At 41.0% G+C, this 25,285-nt stretch overlaps 1 protein-coding gene and 2 long non-coding RNA genes across 6 annotated transcripts in view; 2 read left to right on the forward strand and 1 right to left on the reverse strand.

Moving 5' to 3' along the window:
- Window positions 1-16,766, forward strand: part of cpne7 (copine VII) — a 41,262-nt gene extending 24,496 nt beyond the window's left edge. For all 4 annotated transcript variants that reach the window (XM_037096136.1, XM_037096133.1, XM_037096134.1 and 1 more), the window contains 5 exons: window positions 7,749-7,803; window positions 11,632-11,683; window positions 11,925-12,058; window positions 13,038-13,274; window positions 14,525-16,766. In XM_037096136.1, the coding sequence (XP_036952031.1) occupies window positions 7,749-7,803; window positions 11,632-11,683; window positions 11,925-12,058; window positions 13,038-13,274; window positions 14,525-14,677 (631 nt within the window). In that variant the 3' untranslated portion in view covers window positions 14,678-16,766. The remainder of the gene's footprint in view (window positions 1-7,748; window positions 7,804-11,631; window positions 11,684-11,924; window positions 12,059-13,037; window positions 13,275-14,524) is intronic.
- Window positions 103-3,753, reverse strand: LOC119018456. Its single transcript, XR_005074764.1, has 3 exons — window positions 2,628-3,753; window positions 1,696-1,809; window positions 103-1,267 (listed from the first exon to the last, which is right to left on the reverse strand). It is a non-coding gene; the product is annotated as an uncharacterized LOC119018456 (long non-coding RNA).
- Window positions 16,767-23,445: 6,679 nt separating the features above from the next.
- On the forward strand, window positions 23,446-24,993 carry LOC119018337. Its single transcript, XR_005074717.1, has 2 exons — window positions 23,446-23,645; window positions 23,775-24,993. It is a non-coding gene; the product is annotated as an uncharacterized LOC119018337 (long non-coding RNA).
- Window positions 24,994-25,285: the final 292 nt, after the last annotated feature.

Raw genomic sequence — 25,285 nt, forward strand, 5'->3', positions numbered from 1 at the left:
TCAAATGCCATTTCGGTGGGATCTCCGCACTGTAACTAGCCACTCCGTCCGAGCCACGGCAAAAAGGATTGTAATGGAAATCATGGCGTACTGAATGGCAGAGACAATCACGCGGGGGTATTACATTTCTGCTCACCAGTTTTGTTACCGAGCTGATGGAGGTGAACTGTTGACCGCCAGCTCCTCCATCCCCGATTCATTAATTCACTGAAATGTAGTCTGCATTTAGAATTCTTTTTAACAGCCGAGTTACAAGCCTTGCATTGTCCCCCCCCCAAAGCAGCTGGTAACACGCAGCACAAGCCTGTTTTTTGTCCACATCAAGTTCTCATTGGCAACTCTGTTCTAATCTGTGTTAAACCCAGGGCGAGGTGAAGCACGAGACGCTGTTTGCACCTCGCAAAATCAGAGCAAGCAAATTTGGCCTCCACTGGCATTACTTATGCATGAGACTAATCTGGGGCTCGAGATGTCAGTCAAGGACGCTGACACCATACACATTCCTTTATGGTTCCTTCATTTTCTCAACGCATTAATTCATTTCCAGCCTTAAACGATCTGTCAGAGAGATGGCATTTTGACCTTTATGTCAGCCACAGACGTTTAAATCGCTGAAATCCATCAGTTGTGTGACAGACAGATTTTTAAAGCAATTTACTAATTCATTTCTGACCCATTCTAGAACAACAGCTTGGATAAGAAAATAACTCTACAAACAACAAATGGAACATATTATGATATTTTTTTTTGGACAGGCTAAGAAATGCTTCCTGTAGTAAACTGAAGGAGACCTATTATGCTAATTTTCAGCTTTCATAGTTTGAGTTACTTCTAGAATAAGTTTATATGGTTTAATGCTCATAGACAAACAAACCAAACGCTGACTCCAGAGACGGACTTTTACGTTTTTAACAGCCAGTTGGTACAGTACAGTTTTCCATTGATTAAGTGTCAGACAGTGTTCCAGCTTCTGTGGAATCAGGGTTGTAGAAAACCTGTCTGCTAGCACGTCCCGGCTCCACACGCCGCTTCGGGCTCATTATGTTTGATGCCATGCCACTCGTATTAATGAGTGACAAAGAAGCGTGATGACAAACAGTGGGGAATAACTTCTGAGGCTTGGGTGTGTGTGCTTATGTGTGTGTATATTTGTGGTGTACGAGCCTCATACCCCGCTGTTAGATGGTGCTGCAGCTGCCTGGAACCTGGGGCGCCCTGCCCTGGGGCAGCGAAGCACTGGAGGGAGCGTCTTGGTGGAGACGAGTCACTGTGAGAGGGACCGGGGTGAAGTTAGTGAGGCTTATGCGGGGGAAAGCGGGATCTAAAAGCTGTGACGTTTTGCCAGGCAATCGACTCGACTCTCCCTGCTGTCATGAACTTGTGGGTTTGATGTGATGGGGGGCTTAGTAGGCTGGGTCAAGGGGGCAGAGACAGGGCGTAAGGTTTTGCTTAGGTTTGCACAGTGTATGCTTACTGCAGCTTTAAGACACAAATAGTATGAGCATTGCATTTATTAGATTTCCCAATCTATCCCCATGTTTTCTAATGGTGTGACTACTGTCTAAAGGAAAAACACATCTACAGTACAATATCTGTATATAGAAGAAAGGCATGTCTTGAGTTTAGGAATCACTGCGACCTGTGGTGTTTGTGAGGCCAACTGTTTTACATGTGCTTCACCGTCTCTGTGCTCACAGTGGTGACTGCGTGTGCTTTCTCGTGTGGACAGCGCTATGATGCAGTTTCCTCTCAGCATCTGTTGCAGCTACCGGTTCTCCTTCTCAGCTGGCACAGGCTCATTACCCTGAACTACAGCCGAACACACACACAGAGGGAGAGAGAGAGAGAGAGGGGCTAACACCAGGAAAGCAGGCACTTCACGACGAAGTGGGAGGCATTTATGGCTGGAGAAATAACAGTGTGGCGTACAGGCTGATGTAAAGACAGAGGAGGTGCGACATTAAAGCCTGCTTGAGGAATCGTGAGACGCCGAACCCATCTGAGCAAAGTTATATACGGTCTCTGTTACTGTACTCGTGAACACTGGCTTCAGTCGCACACATTTTCTGCTTGTTAAATTACTGAGAACAACTGTTAAACAATGCGCACACGTGCAAACAGCTGTTAGTTATTTCAGGTGGACTTGCAGGTACTTTCCTCATTAATGGAGAATTATTTATAATATGATATGTTTCAGAGAAAGACCCTCTCATCTGTGGAAACTAAGCCAGATGAGGATTAACACTCTGACTCGTGATTTATGCAGATCCTCCTATTGAATATCAGGGGAGCACTGTCTGGCTAATTATAGCATAGCAAGAGATAGCACGGGAGACACTGAAAAACCAGCCTGAAAATTAGCGGCTCAGCCTTGTAGCTTCTATCATTTTGTCATGTTTACATATATACACCAGGGCGTCACACATGGAAACACGCCTCTGGGTGAGCAGTGAAGTGAAGTGTAGGCAGCCTCTCCCTCTCAAGTTGGAATTGTTATTGAGGTGTAAAACGTGGGCAAGCAAACCTTTTAGCCTTTAGTGAATATAGGTGATGTGGGATTTTGCAGAGGAGTGCATTATGGAGCTGGAGTGATTAGCCTTTTTCTGTGTGGGCTGAGGCTCGTTTACCTTGCTGAGAGGGCTGTTATACTGGGCACATCTCCCCGTGGCTCCTCACGTGTGCAGACAAAAAGTGCGAAAACGAGGACCGCCGTGCACCTCGCGGCTAAAGTCATAGGATGGAAAATGGCCTGCCAGCAGTCGGCTCTGTCCTTCTATCTGGACTGAAGGTGCTATTCACATATCTTGACCATGGAGTTGGAACATCTCTGTATGCAAGTCAACCTGAAGTCCGTTCATTTTATAAGAACCTCCGTGATCCCAAATGTGTTTGCTAAACTCCTCCTCAGGACTGTGAAATTGAAAGTGAAACATTTGGTGGCATATTGAATTAACATTAGCACCATGCTAGCTGTATGGTTCATCACAACACTAGTGGTTAAGGTGCTTTAATGTTTATGGAATGCATCCAGTTCTGCAGTGCTGCATTCTGTCTGAGACACTCTGTTTTAGCTCCTGTGCCTTTAAGGTCCCTCCCTCTCTCAAATACCTAGTCTGCTCTGATTGGTCAGCTCACACACGCCAGAGCCAGAACCTCTCAAGTGTCTCCACTCAGCTCTGTCCTTTTTTTCAGCCTCTATTTAGCTTAACTTTTACCAGGAACTTAAAGCTAGGGTCTGTAATGTTGTTCAGAAACACATTTTGTTATACTGGGTGAAATGGTCCTGCTATCCTGAGAGTTGTCAACATATTATGTATTCAGAAAAAGGAACGAAAATAATCAGACCACTGTAGCAGCTGCAGGACTGAGAAAAAGCTGACCAATCTGTCCTTTTCAGCCTGAATAGCTCGGATTGGTCAGATGCCTTCATGTCTCCTTCTGCCTGCGCCCCCCTCTGTCCCTCCCTCCTCTGCGCGTGCACACGTTGCGTTTCACTGATGCCGGAAATATTCAGCACACTCCTTTGAAGAAATATGGAAATATGGAGTTGGAGGAGAAGAAGTTCATTTGGCTACAATGGCAGAGAAAATGCAAAATGTAACCGCTCGCCCTGCTAATAAGGCAAGGAAAAAAATCCTGAGGCAGAAAATGCTGCAACAGAATAGGCTCTGGATAAAGAAAGAAGTCAGACCCGAGTCAACATCGGTGCAGCGTTTGAGTGGTGGAGACAACTGGGGCATGTGAAGGACCTGAAAAGTGATGCAGAGGTTGCTCTCTTTCTGTTGGACAGGTAATGATTTGTTTTGTTTCGGGGGGGTTATTTTCATGAAATATGTAGGGTTTGCCAACTTGGCTACATTTTTAGCTCGTATTAGCCCAATGCTAACGTTAGCTTCTTTGTGTGTTGTTTTTAGCCATGAGAATGGCTAATGAGCCGGCCCAGTTTCCACTGGATACTGTCGCTGCGTTGCGGCTCCGATCCGGTTTTGCTCCGCCCTCTGTCAGTCCCTACCGGTTGCGGTTGGAGTCCGCTATGGCGCAGTAAGGCAGACAGCTGGCCTCACGAAGTGTGTGTTAACGCATAGTGTTTTATTTTGAAAAGTAACCGGATGTTGTTTGTTATTTCGGCACTTTACTTCCTGTCTGCTCCGTGCTAAATTAAGCTGAATTGCTGCGTCGTGCTCCGACATCTCCTTCTCTCGAGTCTCACTGCCAGATGCGTGTTCAAGTTTGTGGGGGCGTGGCTTTGGACGGAGCACTGACGGTATGGTGGGAGGGGAGACTTAGAGGAGGTGCCACTTTCAAATCTTGCTAGCTGTCTTGCTAGCTCTCCAGGATTGTAGACCCTAGCTTTAACCCAGAAAGAAAGGAAAACAAAAAACAAAAAAGCCTAAAGTTAATAAGAGATGCTCTGCAGTTCCATGCCAACCATCATAGCTGAGAACTGAAAAATGTCTGACTGAGTCCTTCAGGAGTCATACCCACCCTGACCCTGACCTCAGCTTTACATATTCACTGTTGATTATTACTAAAGCTCCAGGGCCCAAAAAACAGTAGCTTTACTAAACACCATGATCAACAGCCTCACTTATTTGTCACCATGCATTCTTTTTGGTCCTGTTTTGGTCTAGATAAAGCTCCATGTGTATTTTAAAAACATGTTAACCGTGACGTTTCTATCCATCCATGAAGAACTGCATTTCCTTTCGCTGAGCACTTGGTGCGTGCATCCATAATTACAGACGCAACACCACACCAAGTGGAAATGAGGCGTTAAGAAATTAGAAAATTGTACATAGAAATCAATTCATTAAGGCTCCAAGGGCAAATCTGTGAAAGTATTGAAAGAGCACAGAGGTCAAGATAATGAGGGTTGTGTATTGGCCTTGTTAACAGTAACAAGAATACAGTACATCTCAGAGTAAAAATTGCCTCAGCATGAATAATTCCATCCCAATTAAAATGTTTCCATTCGCAGTCGCATTGGTAAAGCTGGTAAAAACCATAATATCAAAGACTATTATTCTGCATCCACATAACATGCCCCGAATGTTTTGAAAGGTCCCATTGTGGGTGTTCAACCTTTATTCTGTGAATTGGAATGATTTTTATGAGAACTGATAAAAAAAGAGGGAACATGTCGATGTTGAGGGTGCATTTCGAGCAGAGACATCTTTTCATGCTGTTGTCTGAGTTGTAGAACCAGAAATCCACAAATTTCTTTAAAATATTGTTACTGGAGTGTGTTTATATCTGGATCCCGTACAGCCCATTAGCCAGGGCATGTGGAGAGGGAGCATTACAGAGAATAGATGTTGGACTCATTCACATGCTCACCCCCCCGTTGGAACAGGGGATAATGATGGCAACCAAATATGCACTCAAAATGGGCTGTGTACCATATTCAGTGATGTCTTTTTAACTGAGCTCAAATTCTCCAAAGCCTGCAGGCTGTTGCTGTTACCATTTGCAGCCACTGTAAATATTATACTGCTTGGTTAAAGTAAAAGACACATTAATCTTTTTTCTCCTTTGAGAAAAGTTGAGGAGGAGGATAAAAAAGATATATATGTCTATTTTTGCGATCTGTTTCGATGTTGGAGTGTTTTTTTTTTTTTTTTTGGACAACAACATGAATTACCAATTCTGTTAATTACTGTAGAGAAACAACTGAAACTTGCCGTAAGTATGTTCACGGATCAAAGTCTTTTGCTCATTCAGAATGTGTTAAAAACCATCACTCTGCCAGTGTTTATAAAAGTCCACACCCATCAGAGTTAATTAAACACTTCTGATAGCTTCTGAAAAGCTGCCTCAAAGCCATATTAGCTCTGTGAGCGGACAAACAACTCTCCAATCAACACTTGTCAACACAGCAAATAAATCAGCACTTAAAAATAACACAGTAAACTTCCGCCTGCACAATTCAGCGCACACACGCCACATGTCCACAGTTTAAACTGATCATTTGGGATATTTGTGCCCCAAACAGAGATTCTGTTGAGCTGCAGATGTGATTTGCGATTGTGGTTGTTTTGTCAGTCATGAAAACATTAATATTCTTATAAGGGAGGCATCGACAGAAGCTGTCTGGAGACAAACAGACACTGATGTAATGTGATGTGTTCTTGTCCATAATGGTGAAAACCACAAAAGTGTTATCTGTTTAATGTTAACTTAGTGTACAGTTTGTCCTGACCACACTTCCAAAGCAATATTATTGCTTTGGAAGTGTGGTCACCAAGAATTTGTTGCAATACTTCCATGAGGGGAAAGAAAAAGAGACAATATACTACACACTCAATAATGGAACTAAATAGCATATTTTGTTCGACTCTCCCTGCAAGGTCGAAGCTCTAGTCTTGCATTAAACACGGACATCTCAAGATAAGTTAAAAAAAAGAGATAGATGGATGACTGTCGGAACAAGGACAGCTGCTGTAAGTCATACACAAAGCTTTGTTTTGTTATGTGCATTAAAGGGTTAATCCACCAACTCAGTGGCTGCTGCCTACGTTACCCACAATAAAACTTAGCTTCAAGGTAAGTTATCAGATTACGTTCAGCTTCCTCTGGAGCCACAAAAGGCTTTATACTTATTCCTGTTATCACACTTTAATGTTCAATTGATGGAATTAAATGGCTTTTTGTGGGACATTTTATTTTTGAGATTGCACTTTATGATTGATCGACTCATGGATGAATATGTTCTATACTGTAGCTGTAGATGGCTGGGAAAGGCATCCGGGAGGGACTCAGTCTAATTATGTCCATGAAACACTACAGACTGAATCCACATAGACTGTCAGCCAGAAACTCTAGCCTGCTTAAGCCCCATTGAGATTTATTTGCTGCTCCATTCTTTCTAAGTTGAGTGAAACTGTGTTTGGGCTATGAACAACCCAGCTGAATGACCAGTAATAGTCACCCTTCAATTAAATTACCTGCATCCGGGCTGGGCTGCAAGTGTGTAGCATGCCTTTATAGATACCTCAAATAGTCCAAGCCCCTCTGTACACCTGTAGCTTTCCCATATAATTTCAATGGGGACTCACATCTTCATTATTCTATCAGCCAATTATTTAGCCTTCACTGGAGTTGTATATATTTTTTGCTTATATTTTGATGTGTGTTGGAGCTGGTTTGTAAGCATTTTACTGCTAGTACCGCCACACAACTACTGGATTATTATTGAGCCGTCAAGTATCCAAGTGTTGATCCTCCCTGTCCTGTGTATATGCACATATGCTGTTTCCTTTGTACACTCTAAAACATCACATTTCTTGTTGTCGAACGATGTGAAGGTGTGGGCTCAGGTCTTAGTTTACCTTAATGGTCTCTCTACAAACAGGTCTGTCTTGCTCATAATTGAGATGCACAAATAAAACAGCCTTTGCCTTTGTTATTTATACCAAGCTGTGCACCCTGGCCCTCAAGAGGGAGCATAGCAGAGCCTCTTACCGTAAGATCTGCTCATCTAAACATTGCCCTGAAAAATGGAAAAGAATAAAGACTGTGGGAAGTTCTTTGAACAGGTGTAAAGCACTGGCTGCAGGGGCCCTGGGATGGATTTCAAATTGTAATTCAAGCTTTTAACATTTATGAAATGCAGACAAGAGAGGGTTTTTGCCCTTGGAAACGAGAACAGATGGATAAGCAGCCAATATTTTGAGATCCTTGTCACATGCTACATCCCAGATTAAACTGTAGTAACTCTGTACGACTGATTAATTTGCTTATCGTTTCAGCGACAAAAGATTTTCAGCGCTGGGGTTTGGTGCCAGAATCCCTCCAAATTATGAGGTGAGTATCTCCGTTCCCATCTCCGCTCTGCTTGAACAATATTATGCATACTGTATATTCATGTGCTCTTATCAGATCCTGGTATTTTACACCACCGGGGACTTCACAGTGAGCAAGTTGATTTCAGTCACCTATTATACGACACAATCTGTCAAAATTTCACATTTTAAAACTAATCACCAAGTTTATTTATATTCATGAGCCCCTTGTCTTGAAATATCAACTTGTCTGGAGGAAATAACATGCTGTGATGACACAATAGCCCCTGTAGAGTTGATCCTGGATTTACATAAGAATTCCTGAGTTTCAGAGCATTTGTTTAAGCAGAAACCAGAAGCCTTCAGTGATTCTGAATGGAGCCCTGGGGGGACGTCTGACATGGGAAGAGTCAGACTGCGCACACACACGCACAGTTGAATCACCATGACGTTTGATAATTAATCAAACCAGAACTGTCTATGTTTAATGTAAAAATTGCCCTGTGCTATATGTGCTGATGTGAAGTACCGGCAATCATCGTGCCAATCATACTAAGATTTGTGACTCAGTAAATACAACCTATTAATATCTCTATTCCCTGTGACAGTGACTGCCTCGCAGGAGTCACATTTATTTTACTGCCTGCTGCTGCCATATTGTGCTTGGTGGTGCATAAGAATGCTAATTAAGTCATTAGACTAATCATGAATTGCATCTATGAACTCACAGCGCTCAAGTTTCATGGACCTGGCCTTTTTATCTCAGGATGTGCTGCTATGCACTCTTGTGTCCTTAATTATGTGCTATCCGTACTAAGGGTGATTACGAAATGAATATAAATTAAGTCCCATGACGTTCATCGACTGGCTAAGGATCACATGAGAAGCCTAACATTGCATTGCACTAAATATGGTGTCGTCATGACTACTTTCACGCCAGTCAAAGCTAGTCTCACAGTCTCACAGTCTCACTCTGCTTGTTTGCCTCCAAGTGGACTGATGTTGGTTGTTGGCTTTCTGTGAGCATGTGAGAATATTAAGTTATATTACTATTTATGCAGTTGGTAAACATGCATGTGTCTCCAAATGTGAGTTTAGAGATTTTCCTTGATTAATCTAACTGTCAAAAGCAGTTCCCAGGCTGAAATTTGATCCCACAGAACCCCACACCCAGTAATTAAGTTATTTCTTTGTGAACTCTGGGTCAGAACTTAATAACACACAAGAAGCATTTCAGCTCAACATGACCTGCTATCAGCGAACCAAATTTGATTTCACAGGCAGGTTCTGACCACGACCAGATCTTAACTAATCAGGACAGTCTGAATTTGGTTTGATCTGTCAATGATTTTTTTTAAATTTGTGACAGGGAGATGGCCCAAACCTGAGCCCATTTGTATTTCCCCTCACCCTAAACCAATAGTTATTCCAATATCTGTAGAAGATTTTAAGCAATTTCTTTCATTGAAAGTCAACTGCCTTAACAGTTGGTTATCTGTAAATCAAGATTAATATATGAATATATTAATATATGACATATGTTGTATGTTTTTCTACTAGAAAACTGTTTTAATCACTGACATAATCTGTGTTCGAAGCTGAAACAGAGGTGTACTTTCAGCAGCATGGACACTACTGAATGATCTGATCGGGAATACTTGGTCCCAGTGAGTCTCTATGATACTCTCGCTGTTCCACATGGCTACCTTTCATACTGGTCATGAATGCGACACTATTTTATAGTGTACCAGAGACTAAATATATATAAAGTACATATACAGTACAATATTATAGACCCATGATATGATACTAAATGCTGAGAGAAAAAAGTTCAATTACAAGTCCGTCTGTTAGTTCAGCACCCTGGACAGTGTCATGGATTTATCAATACACAGTAAAGATAACAATAATAACGATATTCATCACTTAGTCCGCTAAATTAGACATGTTCTTAAACAAAACCAAGAACTCAAACCAAATCTGACCTCAGACTTTAGCAGAACGTTTTGTTTTTACCCCTTTGCTCTTTGCAAGAAGATTAAAGAGGCAATATGTTCTCAGGGCCCTTTAAAACCTTTATTGTAAGAATGTTTGTTTCGCACTGGTGTTCACCCACAAAAATATTTTTTTATGCACTTGGGCAAACCGGCAAAGCTTAAAGATAAGACTGTAATATTGAATGACTGACTGTCACACAGTAGCAGCAACAGCAGAGGTGTAACTAATAACATTACCAATACTTGCCATGCCAGTGAACCAGCCTGCATATAAACAAAAGCCATACAATTGCTACACCTAAATGGAAGACAGCCATTATTAATGTTATTAGTCATGCCTGTCGATTTCCTGCTATGTCATGTCAAAAGGTCTGCTGTGAGACAGGCCTGTTAAATGAGATACAAAACAAGATCCCTAGTGGGCTAAAGCTAAGTCTTAATGGTGGTCTGTGTGACTGATTTGTCTCTGGCTCCTCATATATATCTTTACAGTCACTGACTTCAAGCTGTTAATCACATTAGAGACAAAAATGACTTTTTAAAAAGTAGCCAGCTGGAGAGGAGTCAGTTGTCACTGATCTGGCTGTTTATGGGAAAAAAAAAACTTGTGCTTCCTTTTGAGAGGAGGTATGAAGAAGAGGATTTCATCTTTGCCAGTTAGAACAGCTTTGAGTTGAACAAATTCAATCTGACGTTTGGATAGCAAGAATAGAACTGATAAAAGAGGATATTAATACAAGGAGAATGTAGTGTACAACAACCAGTATATCACATAACAAAACAAACTCACCTGTAAGTGAAAAGTGAGCAACTTTTATCCAGTAGTACTGATTTCAAATCCATTGTACACAACATTGGCTTAATTATGCAAAAACTCAATACTGTTAACTCATCATTGCTATTAGTTCCTGATTTCAGTGAACATTGTATTAGCACATACTTACCCCACCTTTTATTATTTTACATGCAAAAGTAATGTATGACAATTTAATCACTACTATGAATACATCTGAAACAATTCATATTAGACAAACATATGTTAACTATTATGTAGTTGCTTATTACCATAGCTAGTAACACATTGGCTCTTTTTATAACATTAAAACCTATATTCTTCATGATCATTTTTACCTCAGTAGCCTCATAATTACTGTTATTAATTTGTTCTACATGACTTATGATCCTAATATGCTTTTTATAAGTTAGTAATACCACAAGAATGGTCATTCTCCCTTGATAACACTTCATATTCTTATTTAAGAAAACACAAAGCTACACGTATTTTAAGTGTCCATATAACTCTAAAGTCATTATGACTCAGGTTTTGATTTGGTCACTTTTGGTTCCCTTGGTTCTTCTGAGTTCACACTTCACTTTAAATGGATCAGTCCTCGAGTTGTAAAGTTAGAGCTTGAATAGTTTGCAACTAAAGTCAGCCTGTGATGAGGGACAAGTAATTAAATGAGTCTCCATGTCAACACTTTCCTTCAAATGTTGGGCATCAATTGATGTATTTTATGTTGTAGAACAAAACTTCAATCTATTAAACTTATGTTAACTGCAGACCTTATTTCAGACATTTAACAAAAAACCCATTAAAAAAAAACCCCACTGAGACGAGGGAACTGGAAGTGCAAAAATGCAAACTTATTTCCAAATTTTCGGAATAATTCCTGCGGTACTCAATTGATGTCAAAAGTAACTTCTTCACAGAATTTACAGCAATGCTAGAAGAAAGTCCATGTTCCAGAACTGGAGCCATTTACGTTACATTAGGGAAATAAATACAGAGCATGTTGCCATTCGCTGTAGCAGTGCTTAACAATTTTCTCTTTCCCCTTCACCATCCACAGGTGTCTCACGACTTTGCCATTAATTTCAACCCAGAGGATGATGAATGTGAAGGTATGGAGAGGCCTGTGCACCAGCTACCATGAAAAGTGCATCTCTATGTTGACGATACTTAAATGAACATCAAAGGATTTATCCTCTTTATCTTGTATGAGGCAGAAAAACAAGGAAAGCCACTTACAATTCTTTGCTATACTGCAGTGTATAATTTGTCTGATTGTGCCTTTAGGCTTGCAGACACTTAAGTGTAGATAACGATACTGATGTTTCATGCTGCTGTGCTCCCTTTGTTCAGAGATCCAAGGAGTGGTTGAAGCATACCAGAACTGCCTTCCAAAGATCCAGTTGTATGGCCCAACCAATGTCTCTCCCATCATTAACAGAATAGCCAAGCTGGCAGCAGGCGACGGCAACATCAAAGATGCTTCTGTGAGTGTCCCTTTATACACCATTAAAAAAAATCTGTGGATGTAATACCGGGTTTGTTGTTGTGCATCCCACTGAGATCCCAGAGTGAGCAGCCTCTGGTTCACCTCACTGTTTATGGTAATGATGCCCTGCAGCGCAAAGAAGCCCATTGTCGAACAAACGAGTGTTCCTTAAATTATGGATTGAAACCATGAAGTGCTGTATTAGTGGTTTATTTTTTGGAAAAAAAAGTTCAATATCGAGACCTTTTTTGGCTAGAAATTAATGCATGAGTTACAGTTAAAATGTGAATAATAAGTTACTATGCTGCTCATCTTTCCTTCACATTGCTTTGGGAGTAAAAACACTTGTCTTTCATCTATTTACGATGTTAAATTACCCACCGGCTACATGGACATCGTGTTGTGAACCATTAAACTCCTGTAATCGCTGACCTTCATGTAATTATTATCTCCACAATGTCAGCCCTTATCTGATCATAAATGAGCTGCAGTAAACAATTTGGCTTTCAGGGCATGTAATAGAAATGCACAGTCGCAACATTTAGAAAAACATTTAATAGTCTTGCTATCAACAAGCTAACTACTTCTCATGGGAACCATAAGAAATGATTAAGTATACTGTGCCATGTTAATATTCTTGTACTGTACTATTCATATTATCCAGTTCAGTAGACACATGAAAGTAATTTCACACATATGCTCTTGCACACATTTTTGATTTTGTCACTTCGTCTTTTGTTTTTAATACACCTTTTCTGCTCTTGTTTTCCATGTCACACCTTAACTAAGTGGCAGACACACATAAACTTATCTTCTCAGTGGAGGCTGTAGAATTATTCAACACAGCATGAAAAGACTAATCACACATAAATACCCACTGAGAGGTGTCCTTGCTTACAACTGCACGTTGCCAATGTTAAAATGGGTCAACAAAAAAAATGGATTGATTCACACTGAAAGCTCTAATGTTCTTCCAGAGATACCACATCCTGCTCATCCTCACGGATGGCGTGGTGACAGACATGGCAGACACACGTGAAGCCATTGTACGAGCCTCCTACCAGCCTCTCTCCATAATCATTGTCGGCGTGGGCAATGCAGACTTCACAGACATGCAGATTTTGGATGGAGATGATGGAGTCCTACGATCACCGAAGGGTGAACCCGTCCTCAGGGACATCGTGCAGTTCGTGCCCTTCAGAGACTTCAAAACGGTCAGTTAATTTCTCTCTCTGTGAATCTTGACTGTCAGTTTTCTCTCCAATCCCACTCCTACTGCTGCGCTAGTGATGCTCATGGACATTACATTTTTTTATGTAACGTCCCCCTCCTTGTTATTGAAAAGAGCAGGAGGCTCTTGCTGGCTTCGCCAGTGCTACAGATGGGCATCATGAACTGGAGGAGCTCCAGAAATTTCTTCAAAACAAGAATGTATTCTAAATGTAGCTTCATGCAATCAGCAACATTTCAGCTGCACAAATATACTGACTATATGTCTCGTATTCTGAACAGACACATTTCCCAAATGTGTTGTCACATTATTGTACAATTTTTAGTTAGTAGCTAGTTGTACTGTACACGTACTACTGCATGTGTAGCAATACACTACAATACACAATACACACCCCAAGACCTGTGAACACACTGTAATGTTTATTGCACAAAATAAAACCCTACTACTTTCAGCAGCTATCGTTAGTCATATTGTTTTGTTATTTATTTATTTATATTTTTACTATTTTATATCTGCCTTTTATGAAAGACAAGAGGCAAACAAATACAACAAATCGCACACAAACCTAAAGCGCCAGTATTTGACGAGCAACCAGCAAATGAGACTCAACCATCTTCCTCCAGAATTGCTTAGATTCCATATAGTTTAAGGACGTGCTGGAAACTAAATTCACCTGTGGGAGATTTCAAACTGATGCATCGCTCGCTGTGTCCCAACATGATAATGAAAACCTCAAATGAGAGAATACATTTTGGAACAGTACTGGTCATCCATCCTTCTCCACTGAGTAATGTGGCACATAAATTCAAAGTAACCTCGATTGCACAGGCCTACAATTTTGAATTAAATGATGCCCTGATGTAATGTGTTCGATGCCTTTGAAATTAGTTTTGAAATATGGTCAAACAACAAACTTTATTGAGACGCTTGTCTAACAAAAAAACCCTGCACTGTTTGAAACAAATCTTTCTGTTTTCATGACGCTCTTAGGAGCGAGGATGAACAGACGTTTTTTTTCCAGAGTCGTGAGCAATAGTTTAAAACAATGTCTGACACTGACATATCGCTTTTAATTTGTCTGAAACAAAGGAAGAATTTCTAACGCCACCCACAGACCCCTGATCAGGAAAAACACTTAAAATCTCCACTGGAAAATGTTGTGTATCTCAGATTAAAACAATCTTTAACAGTTGTTTTGACACCTCCAGCTGTGCTCTGTCTCTTTTGCAGGCCTCCCCTGCGGCGCTGGCCAAATGTGTTCTGGCGGAGGTGCCCAAGCAAGTTGTCGAGTACTACAGCCACAAGGCCATTTCCCCTATGTGTCCTTTGAGGGAATCACTGACCCCCATCCTCACCCCGGTCGCCACCACCCCAACAGAATAAGCACCCTCCTGACTCCTGCTACCGAGCTTTGACCGCAGCACCAGTCCGGCAAACTGAGAGAGAGAAAAGGACGCATGCCTTGTGATTTTGGACAAAGGACTGAAGAGAAAATCTTTCTAAATGTGATGTTACCCATTTATTTCCCTTCCCCACTGCTATCAAAGTGTTTACACAAGAAGGGTGCGATGGAGACTGTGGGCTTTTTTTATTTTCTCTGCTCAGTGTGGATACAGCATTTCTCCCTGGGTGTGCAAATTGACCATCCAGCTGTTTCAGCATCATGAATCCAGGCAGATTGTTTTTTCCCCCATAGTTTTTATGCATGAAGGCCAATCCCTCAGCGCTGATCTCAACGATTGGACGCACACTTGTTATTCCTCACTGATCATGAAATTCAGCACCTTTGACCTAAATGTTTTCCTCGTCACATCATTTTCAAAGATGTACTGCTCATTGTACAGTATGTTACAATCAAAATTAGATTGCTCAACTTGAATAAAATTAAATTCAGATATTATAGATGAATCACTAGAAGAAGAGATGCTGCATTCAGACCTTCAATCATATATATATATATATATATATATACATAGATATATAAGTCTGTCTGGCTGCATGATTGGCCTTATTTTGGATTATGGTCATTAATTCCAGACAATGGAACAGATTATTGGTAAAATCACAAATTCTGCAATTGCTAGCACAATATAAATGATCTGTTATGATCTTTTTTCTTAAATTAAAAAGTGCACCAGCATGAACTATGAATGACACCAGCTCTACCTAGCAAATGCAACAGCAAACAGTGCTGAGTATGTTTGGCAGTTGGCAGGTGCAGGTCGATGGGTTAGTGTATTCTGTCTGAAATGATGAGCCGAATAACAATAATGAGCTGAACCTTCAGTAATTAATTAGGCCCTCTTAATGCCAGGTGAGAAAACAGCAGCAGTGGAAAAAACATTTCTTACATCTGATGTGTCACCACTTCAGACCCTGTTCACCTCGTACATTCGTGAAGCTGCAAGTGACTTAACTTCTGCGATGTCCGCTACAGCTCGAGCTCTTCTTTATGTGCTTTTTACAGTTACATCAGGGAGGCAACGAGAGACAGAAAATACAGCCAGGTCATCAGGTTGAAGGAGGAGACCAGTTTGGGTTGCCGTGCAGCAACACGGTGTTGCACAGAGCTGCCTTCTTTGAGGTTAGGCGTGAACAAAACCCAAATTACATTTTTCTCCAAGACAAGATGAATGATTGCACCGTGTTATTTGGTCTTTTGTGAGCTGGAAGCAGTATAAGGTGTGCAAAATTATGTGCTTCATGTACGGCACATCCTCTCCCCCCGAATCGTTCGTTATTGGTGTCAGCCCCTGAACCGGTTGTCGAGCAGGTAGCATCCTTGATGTTTCTGCAGCGTGTTTATTTATTTTTCCTTTTCCTGCTGCTTTTTTATATGCAATGTAATTCCACTCGATGTTTCATGAGTAATTTAACTCTTGAGTACACGGCTGAAAGCACAAAGCCTATCACAGGGAGTGCAGTGAGGTAATGTTCATAAAAACCCGCACTGGAATGATTAAATTCACACTAGAATTAGATTCAATCAGAATGTTAAAACATTAAAAATTCACCAAATTTCCTTTGACTATTAAAACGTTTCTCACCATGAAATTGGTTTGAATAGTTGGCTTAATACCTGAACAAACTGCTCTGTGAATGTTTTCGTTTTTCGAGTCACTCCTGCCTGAAGGATCGCCGTTCACTTGAAAGGCTGCGTTGGATTTTCATGCTGTTCTATTGAGCTTTGATATGTTGAAAAACAAACAAACAAACAAAAAAAACTTTAACCTTCACTTTCTCGTACATCGGCGGGTTCTGTGTCAGATTGTTGTCATAGCTTTCATAGCAAAGCCAGAAAAAGTCGTGTCATGTGCTGGCCTCAATGTTTTCCCAAAGAAAAAACGTGTTGATGCGACAGAGGTTGAGGCACGACTGCTAACTGAAACAGAGTCTTCTAAGCAAATAACACGTTAATGTTTGAATTGCTGATTTTTGTGTGAAACTATATGAATAAAGCTCTAACACTGTTGCCCTTAGCAGCGACATAAATACTCCACAGATTTAAAACCACACTGTCAACAATACATTTTAAACACTGATGTCTTTTGGTTTGGCCTGATTGTTAATTAATTGTGGCCTCTTCTAATAACGACTCTATACTTTGTGTATTTGCTAAGCGGTTTTGTGTTTATCTTATACGGTGTATTTGTGCTTTGAGCGACTCTGAATGGTGACTAATTCACATGGCTGACAAACAAGCTGTCCCTGCCATTACATGCTATGGAAGGATATCTAGTCTTTGCAGATATTCTAACGTACGCACATCCACCCCCAGGCTACAAATATTAATCTGACTTTGATTTGTCCTCTAGAGCTTCACCAGCCCTCCCCAGATACACACTATTGACTTTTCATGAATGCACCTAAACACAGTTCACTCTGCTGTTGGCTGCTCCCTGAACTCCTTTGAAGACCACAACTATTGAGGATTCTTCACTCACTATGGATCACAGGATGAGGCCTATTGATTCAGCGAGCCTAGGTTTGGAGCCACACTAAGTTGCTTGAATGTAAATGATCCTTGAGAGTCTCACGACTGAAGCCCGGCTCAATGTGACTGCTTTACAGCAGGGAGGGAACAGAGTGCTGCAGGGCAGATGTTTATTTGTAGGCTAAATTAAGTATCATCCTGGTTCCCTCAACAAAAATGCGATGGGACTAAAGGCAGGTTTACGCTCGGCTTTAAATGAACTACATCAATGTCCCATGATCCTTCCCTCTCACTGAAGTTACGTAGTGCAGAAACAAGTGACAGAGACACAATTCACCCTGTTACAAGACACTGTACCACCAACATGATTCTGAAGCTGTTGTTTTGAGGTTAAAAAAGTTACATAATGTCACTTTCATTATATTTAATCGTTGAACAAAATGTGGAAATATCTTAAAAAGCTCATATTATGTTTTTTGTTGTCCCGTCCAGAAGTCGTCACCAAAGGGACTTACTCTCTCCCACAGAAAATGCTGCTCCTTCACTGACTAAAACGCCTGGCTTGTAGTCGAGCCTTTACTTCTGTGACTTATGTGCATTACTATGAAACACTTGTTATATAAATATATATTTATTATGAAATATACAACTGTACCACGACCATGGTTACCAACCATAGTGGCATTACTTTTGAAGAGCCGCCTTGCCCCGATTGGCTACATCCTGTTAAGTAATGCACATGTACAACACTGATCAAAGACTGGAACAGCTATTCTACTAGAACTCCCAAATAAAAGTCTGAACCATAAACTTAACATAATATGACTTCTTTAAGCTTTAAGCTTCTTTAAGAGACGGTTGGATCAAGTGCAAAAACATGTTTCTGTGTTTTAGGACTCATTCCTGCGGCACTCTGTGGATGTTAAAATAAGGAAAATACTTTGCCCGAATAAACAGAATTTGAGGTTACAGGTTATTTATTAATAGGGTTAGGGTTAGGGTTATAGTTTCTGTATGATGAATATTTTTTTGTTTTTACATTCAATAACATAATACAAATAGAAATGTCAAGCACTCTTTGTGCTTTCACATAAATCATTATAGGCTCCCTATTCAGACTAAATGAGATAATAATGTGCAGATATCAACCAATATTTCTCCTCCTTGAGGGCAAACCAGCTCACGTATTAATATCTTAAAGGGCATCAGGACTTCTTCAAGTGATTCATGCCTCCAGGTACATGGCAATTCACTCTTTGCCCGCCTATTACGTGGATCACATCATCGCTGCTTCGCCTCAGGTTATGAGCGCTTCAGGGTCAAATGGTTTTCCAGACATACATTTTCATGAGTTACTATTGTATTAAGTTCTTAAGAAATAAGTATAAATGTTTTCTCTGTTTAAACATCAAAACAATGAGCCAAGCGAATGGTTCATGCTCTTCTGGGAATTATAAAATGTATTAGATGACTTATGAAAATGGTTCAACTGTGATACATGAACATTTAATGCCTCGTCAGGTTTGTCCCGAACAAATAACTCTTCAAACGTTTTTTTTTTTTTTTTTTTTAAAGTTATTCTATTATTGCTTATCTTTTCCATTAAGTGACACGTTTCACTGCAATCGGTCATGTGTGAAATGATGAATGTTGTGTCGAGTGTATATTTATATCGAGTTTTTAAAGAACATTCTCGTGTGTGCAAGAGCTAGCTGAAACCCACGCTGCTGTCATCGCTTTAGACATCTTATTGAAAAAACTACATTCATGTGTTTAATGGGAAACCATCATCCGTGCCCCCCCAGTAGTGCAAACAGCAGTGAGCTGACACTCTGGAGACAACGAGACCACAGCTCATTTGGCCATCATGCACTGCGGATTAAAAAGAATCCACTGAGCTGCTCATTTCCCCCTTATCTATACTCGCACCACTGTGAGACAAAATTACCAAGTCGTAGGTCTTACACCACACTGATGTTTATAAGACTTCCCACACACAAACACTCTTCTCTACCCTCCGTTTATCCAAACAAGGTTTACAGCCCATAACCCTAATATGCAACTGGTGTAAATGCCGGCTGTGTGGGTGATGAGCAACCCGTGTACCATTAGTAAATATTTGATTTCTTCTAAAGGAAGAAAGGAATTTATTGCATGCTTACTTTTATTGTTAAGCTGTGCTGTGCAGTCATTCCTTTGGGTCTTATGATATGCTAATATGCAAGCCTGCATTTGCACAAACCTCTGTTCTTGTAGTTGACGCTCTCTGTCTTGCGGTTAGGTAAATAAATCTCATCATTTAACTGAAACCGTCTCCGTGACTTGATATTATGTCTAATGACGCTTTCAATGATTTTGTTGGGAAAAAAAAAAAAAAAGATGTATAACGTCTGTTTGCCTTTGTCATCCAGTTTCCTCTGATCCCACTCGTTCATCTCAGTGATCATCTCACAAAACATTTTTCTCGCCGCCGCACAGGAGCGGATGAATAGAAATGAGAGCACGGTATTGATGTGCTTGATGAAATGCATGCTATCGTGTACACATTTGCCCTGTGTGGTTGGGCTGCCGATGCCGTTGAGTAGTTATTGCATGGAAAGAGGGACCGAGCCTACTCTTTAATTCCATCAGACAGCTCCTTTCATATAACTGCTTTTGTTGAGAGCACTGAATAACGGTTGTTTCCATGGTGACACCTACTTGTGTGGAGACGTAGACCTTCATTTTTGTCAGATTCAGGGACAGAGATGCAGGATGTGCCGAGGGCTCTGGGAGGAGGCCATCGTCACAGTGTTGTGATAAAAAAAAGAAAAAAAAGGAGGGTTTGTGGTGGCTGCTGTCCTTCGCGAGGCCTCTGAATGTCCAGCAGGGCTGTGAACCTCAGACGAGCTGTGTTCACTGAGGACAGCTCCTCTCTCTCACTCTCTCTCTCTTATAACTCTTTTTTTCTGCCTGGCAGTCTGATTTATGGCCACAATTTAGGACCACTCACCACCGCTTAACATTCATGGCCAATAAAATCAACAGCGGGCTTGCACCCTGGGACAAGGTGCTGTTGTTTAGTGGAATCAGCTCAGTGGCTCCATGTTATCAAATTACCTTTAATGCCTTTAAACTCAGCTGGGCTTCCCTAGCACCGCCATGGCCGGGAAGTCTAGCTGGAGGCAGTGCAAGAAAAACCAAGAAGGACAGAAGAGAAAATTGGTTTTATTCTCAGTGGCTGGTTGCCGAACGTCTGCCCCTAATGAGGAAATGACTAATAAGAGATGGAGAATGGGAAATCTCAGTAGTAATTAGCTGTCTCCTCCTTCCCCTGAGGGAACAGAACAACACACCTTTGAAATGCTTCCAGTAACCTCCTCTGATGTTGTCTCTCGCATGCTTTCTATCATACATGCATATATATATATATATATATATATATATATATATATATATATATATATATATATATATATATATATATATATGTATATAGATAGATAGATATAGATATATAGATATAGATATAGATATATAGGCACATCCACACAAACACACTTTGAAGAATGAGTTGAGAATACATCATGAATAAATAATGATGCTTTTGTGACAAGCACCTCGACAGGGAATCACTGAGTGTAACGTGTAACATGCACGACAAAGAGGGAACCTACTTTTCTGTCATACGTTGCCAATAAAACATTCTGTTATGTTCAAATGATGCATTGTTCCAATCGTCGGGTTCGAGCGAGTGTGTTGAAACATTTCAATAGATGAGTCATTCACACGCTGCTGAGAAAGGAGAGTACACACAGGATGGACTGTAGTTTGGGATCTTTGCTTGCATTAAACTGACCCTCTGTGAGACGTTAGCACCGTCGGGCCATGTCACAGCGTAGCCTTGCCTTCGGTCTCACTCACTATCTCACTCCATTCACATTCTGTCTCTTCCCCCTCACACAGACATTTCAATTTTCACATTCATTTGAGATTCAAGTTAGTCATTGTCACTGCTTATGAGGAAACAAAAAAGCTCCCTCGCTATCAGCATTCAATTTGAGTTTTTTCCCATGGCGTGGGTGTTTAAGTACGTTTCCTCATCATAATATTGGAGGAAATTAAAAAAACACAAGCATGAGTTGGCACACTGATATTCTCACAATGACGAGAACTGGATGTCACATAATTTCCTTCAATCTGACTCTGATAAATTGAAATTCTCATTATCGGTACTTCTACACATAACACTGTCCAGCATATTGGTCCACACGCCGCCTCTGTCACACACTAACCGTCATATTTGATCCTCTCCTGATGTTCGACCACCACCTCATGATGCTCTTCCTCCTCCTCCCCCTCCCCTGCAGACATACTCATCCAGCATTCATTTAATTGCACTACCTCTCTTGCTTCTTTAATTTTCTTGCACTGTTTACAACTGCCCCACACAATATTTCCACCTACTTTCTGTTCACATCCGAGTGTTCAGGTCATCTAACTCACCATCGTCTTTATTCTGTACCATTCTTGAGCCTTATGTTTAGTTTGTGATGTCCTGGTTCATTGCTGTGTGTCTTTTCCTGTGTAGTACACACAAGAATAATGTAAATCCATCACCATTCGCCAACAAAGCAGATCCTCATTCTCATTTGAGTTTTTTTGTTGTTTGTGTTTTGTATTTTCTGTACTTTGGACTGCCAGCTTTAATTAAAGCTAACTTTTGGGTTTCAACCTGTCTGCCGTGGTGCTGTGAATTTTGGTTCTGTTTTTGCAAACCTGCTCCGAAGGTTGGTCGACGTATCTGCAGAACAAGTAATGACCTTTGTCAGGCTGCAGGACTTTCAGTTAGTCCCTGCCTCATAAACCTTATTCCTTAACCGCATAACTTTTCCTTCCTGTCCATTGACCAATATGAAATTAAACAACTGATCCACATGAGGGAATCCTTCATGCAGTGGAGCCACAGAACCTGGGTGTGATTAGCTCAGAGAGTAGGCGGGTGAACCGGACACCCAGCAACATTTTCTGTGTTGCACTCATCCTCGTCTCCCATTTCTGATGGAACAAAGCAGCCAGAAGGTCTGTGTTTCCGTCTTCATCATTTCTTATAACCCTTACAGGCAAAAGGCAGTAAGAGCTTAAGTATGCAGTACATCAGCCTGTTCAAGATGAAATCCGTAGCTTTTTATGAATATGATCTTCGTTTCGGGCCATCTGCTGGACGAGTTCTGTTAGATGTTAAGACTGGCACATGTACTGTTGTAAGATTTGTTGATGTGAGATTCTCTCTCATTGCTGAGGGTAACAGCTTGCTAACTTTCTGGCAACAGCGAGAGAGTCTGTTCGAACCAGGGCATCACATAGAAATGATTATTTTATTATCAAATTGCCAAATCTGTGTCATTAGATGGGGTATTAGTGTGTCATTTAACCATATAAGCAATTTCATATTCTATGAATCCATTTAATTTATAAATGTATTCATTTTTCCTTGTGTAATACTTGTGCTCAGCCCAGAATAGTAGAATGTTAAATGACTGTAAAAGCAAAACAACTGCGCACAGATTCTCAGCCACCACCTGACTCGTTTGGTCACTTGACATTTACATGAAACTTAATCAGCTGGTTAGCATTCAGCTGCTTTTTTACACATCCATCAGTTATGGAACAACATTTTTTCACGTCAAGTATTTACTCTCTTTCAGCTCCTTTTTGGTCACCACCAGCTCCTCTGGAAATATTTGTCTCTCCAGCTGCCAAATGTTCAACTGCTAGTCACCGACTGTGTCTGTCTGCCAATTGCTGCTGAGCATGTAGTAATTAGTGGATGTCTTGAGACAAAATAGAGTTGATTGATTGATTGATTGGGTACTTTATTAAAGCTAGGGTCTGTAATGTTGTTCAGAAATACATTTTGTTATACTGGGTGAAATGGTCCTGCTATCCTGAGAGTTGTCAATATATTATGTATTCAGAAAAAGGAATGAAAATAATCAGACCTCTGTAGCAGCTGCAGTACTGGGAAAAAGCTGACCAATCCCTGCTTTTCAGCCTGAATAGCTCGGATTGGTCAGATGCCTTCATGTCTCGTTCTGCCTGCGCCCCCCTCTGTCCCTCCCTCCTCCGCTCGTGCACACGTCACGTTTCACTGATGCCGGAAGTGTTCAGCACACTCCTCTGAGGAAATAGGGAGTTGCAGGAGAAGACGTTCATTTGGTTACAATGGCAGAGAAAATGCAAAATGTTACAGCTCGCCCGCTAAAAAGGCAAGGAAAAGAAATCCTGAGGCAGAAATGGCTGCAACAAAATAGGCTCTGGATAAAGAAAGAAGTCAGACCCAGTCAACATCAGTGCAGCGGTTGAGTGGTGGAGACAACTGGGGCATGTGAAGGGCCTGAAAAGTGATGCAGAGGTTGCTCTCTTTCTGTTGGACAGGTAATGATTTGTTTTGTTTTTGGGGGGAATTGTTATTTTCATGAAATATGTAAGGTTTGCCAACTTGGTTACGTTTGTAGCTTGTATTAGCCAAATGCTAATGTTAGCTTCTTTGTGTGTTGTTTTTAGCCATGAGAATGGCTAATGAGTCGGCCCAGTTTCCACGGGATACGGTCGGCTGTGTTGCGGCTCCGATCCCGTTTTCTCCGCCCCCTGGCAGTCCCCACCTGTTGTGGTTTGAGTCCGCCACGGCGCAGTATGGTAGACAGCTGGCCTCACGAGGGGGGCTGATGTCAACACGGAGTGTTTTATTTTGAAAATCAACCGGATGTTGTTTGTTATTCCGGCGCTTTACTTCCTGTCTGCTCCATGCTAAATTCAGCTGATTTGCTGCGTTGTGCTCCATCATCTCCTTCTCTCTGCTGAGTCCCGCTGCCAGATGTGCGTTCAAATTTTTGGGGGCGGGGCTTTGGACGGAGCACTGACGGGATGGGGAGGGGGAATTTAGAGGAGGTGCCACTTTCAAATCTTGCTAGCTCTCCAGCATTGTAGACCCTAGCTTTAATCCTTGACAGGAAATGAATTAATCCTAAACAAAAAACAAACAAACAAAAAAACAATGAGCTTAAACTCACTGTTGGCCTAATCACAATGTTTACTTACAATGACTTCCGAAAGAGAGAAAGACAAGAAGACATCTCCTGCGTTACACCTTACCATACATACCACTTAATTGTCTTTTTAAATGATGTAATGTCAAATTGTATTTGATAATTTATCTAAAATGTATGTATGATGCTGTCATATCTTATCAATAACAATGGCAATGGCTAGCATTTCCTACCGATTTTATATATCTCCAGTCAAAGGCCAGTTTTCTACCTGGAAATAATTGTTGTGACTGCGATGCCATACCTTTTAACTGGACGATGAAATTACTGTGAACAACATAAAAAAACAATGATGCAGATGTGTTCTCCAGTGTTTAGTGTTCTGCACATGTGCTCACGCTCATGAGATCATAGTAAGACTACACACTGGTGTAGAATTACCATGAGCCGAGCGTGTCGGGAAAAACTGTGATGGTTAATGATGTCATACACGTTACGGAGGCAGCAACACAGGAGCTGTGAAGATGCAGCACTTGCTGTACGAACCAGTGGAGCAGAACGGTCTTAATAGAAAAATAATACAAGCTATGAGGAGCAGAGAGGGGAAGTTTTCCCCTTTGACTCTTCTCGTACTGTATTAGATTCTCCCAGTGCCGGCAGATATCAACAAATCGTAGGCTACAGTATTATGTTACAAGAATAATTCATTGTCTGAATAAAAGGAGAACGTGGTGTAATATTGTTGTGTAATATCTGTGTGTAATGTGATGGCTGCTTCAGGGTTGCGAGGTGATAAAAGGCAATAATTATTCTTTAGCGACGTTGCTGATTTTCTGGTCCGGGTGAATAATTGGCAATTATGTGTTAACCAGGTTTGATGGCCTTGTGTACACGATCACGCAGGTTAACATTTGGGTTTATTGATTAGAGAGCACTAAGTAACTGCCATACACAATTTTTCACCCATGTACTATACATTTGTTTGACCTCCAGTCGAACTTAAGTTTGCTTACGTAGATTCGTTCTGAA

Source organism: Acanthopagrus latus, chromosome 4 (assembly GCF_904848185.1).
Source record: "Acanthopagrus latus isolate v.2019 chromosome 4, fAcaLat1.1, whole genome shotgun sequence".
Taxonomy (NCBI): domain Eukaryota; kingdom Metazoa; phylum Chordata; class Actinopteri; order Spariformes; family Sparidae; genus Acanthopagrus; species Acanthopagrus latus.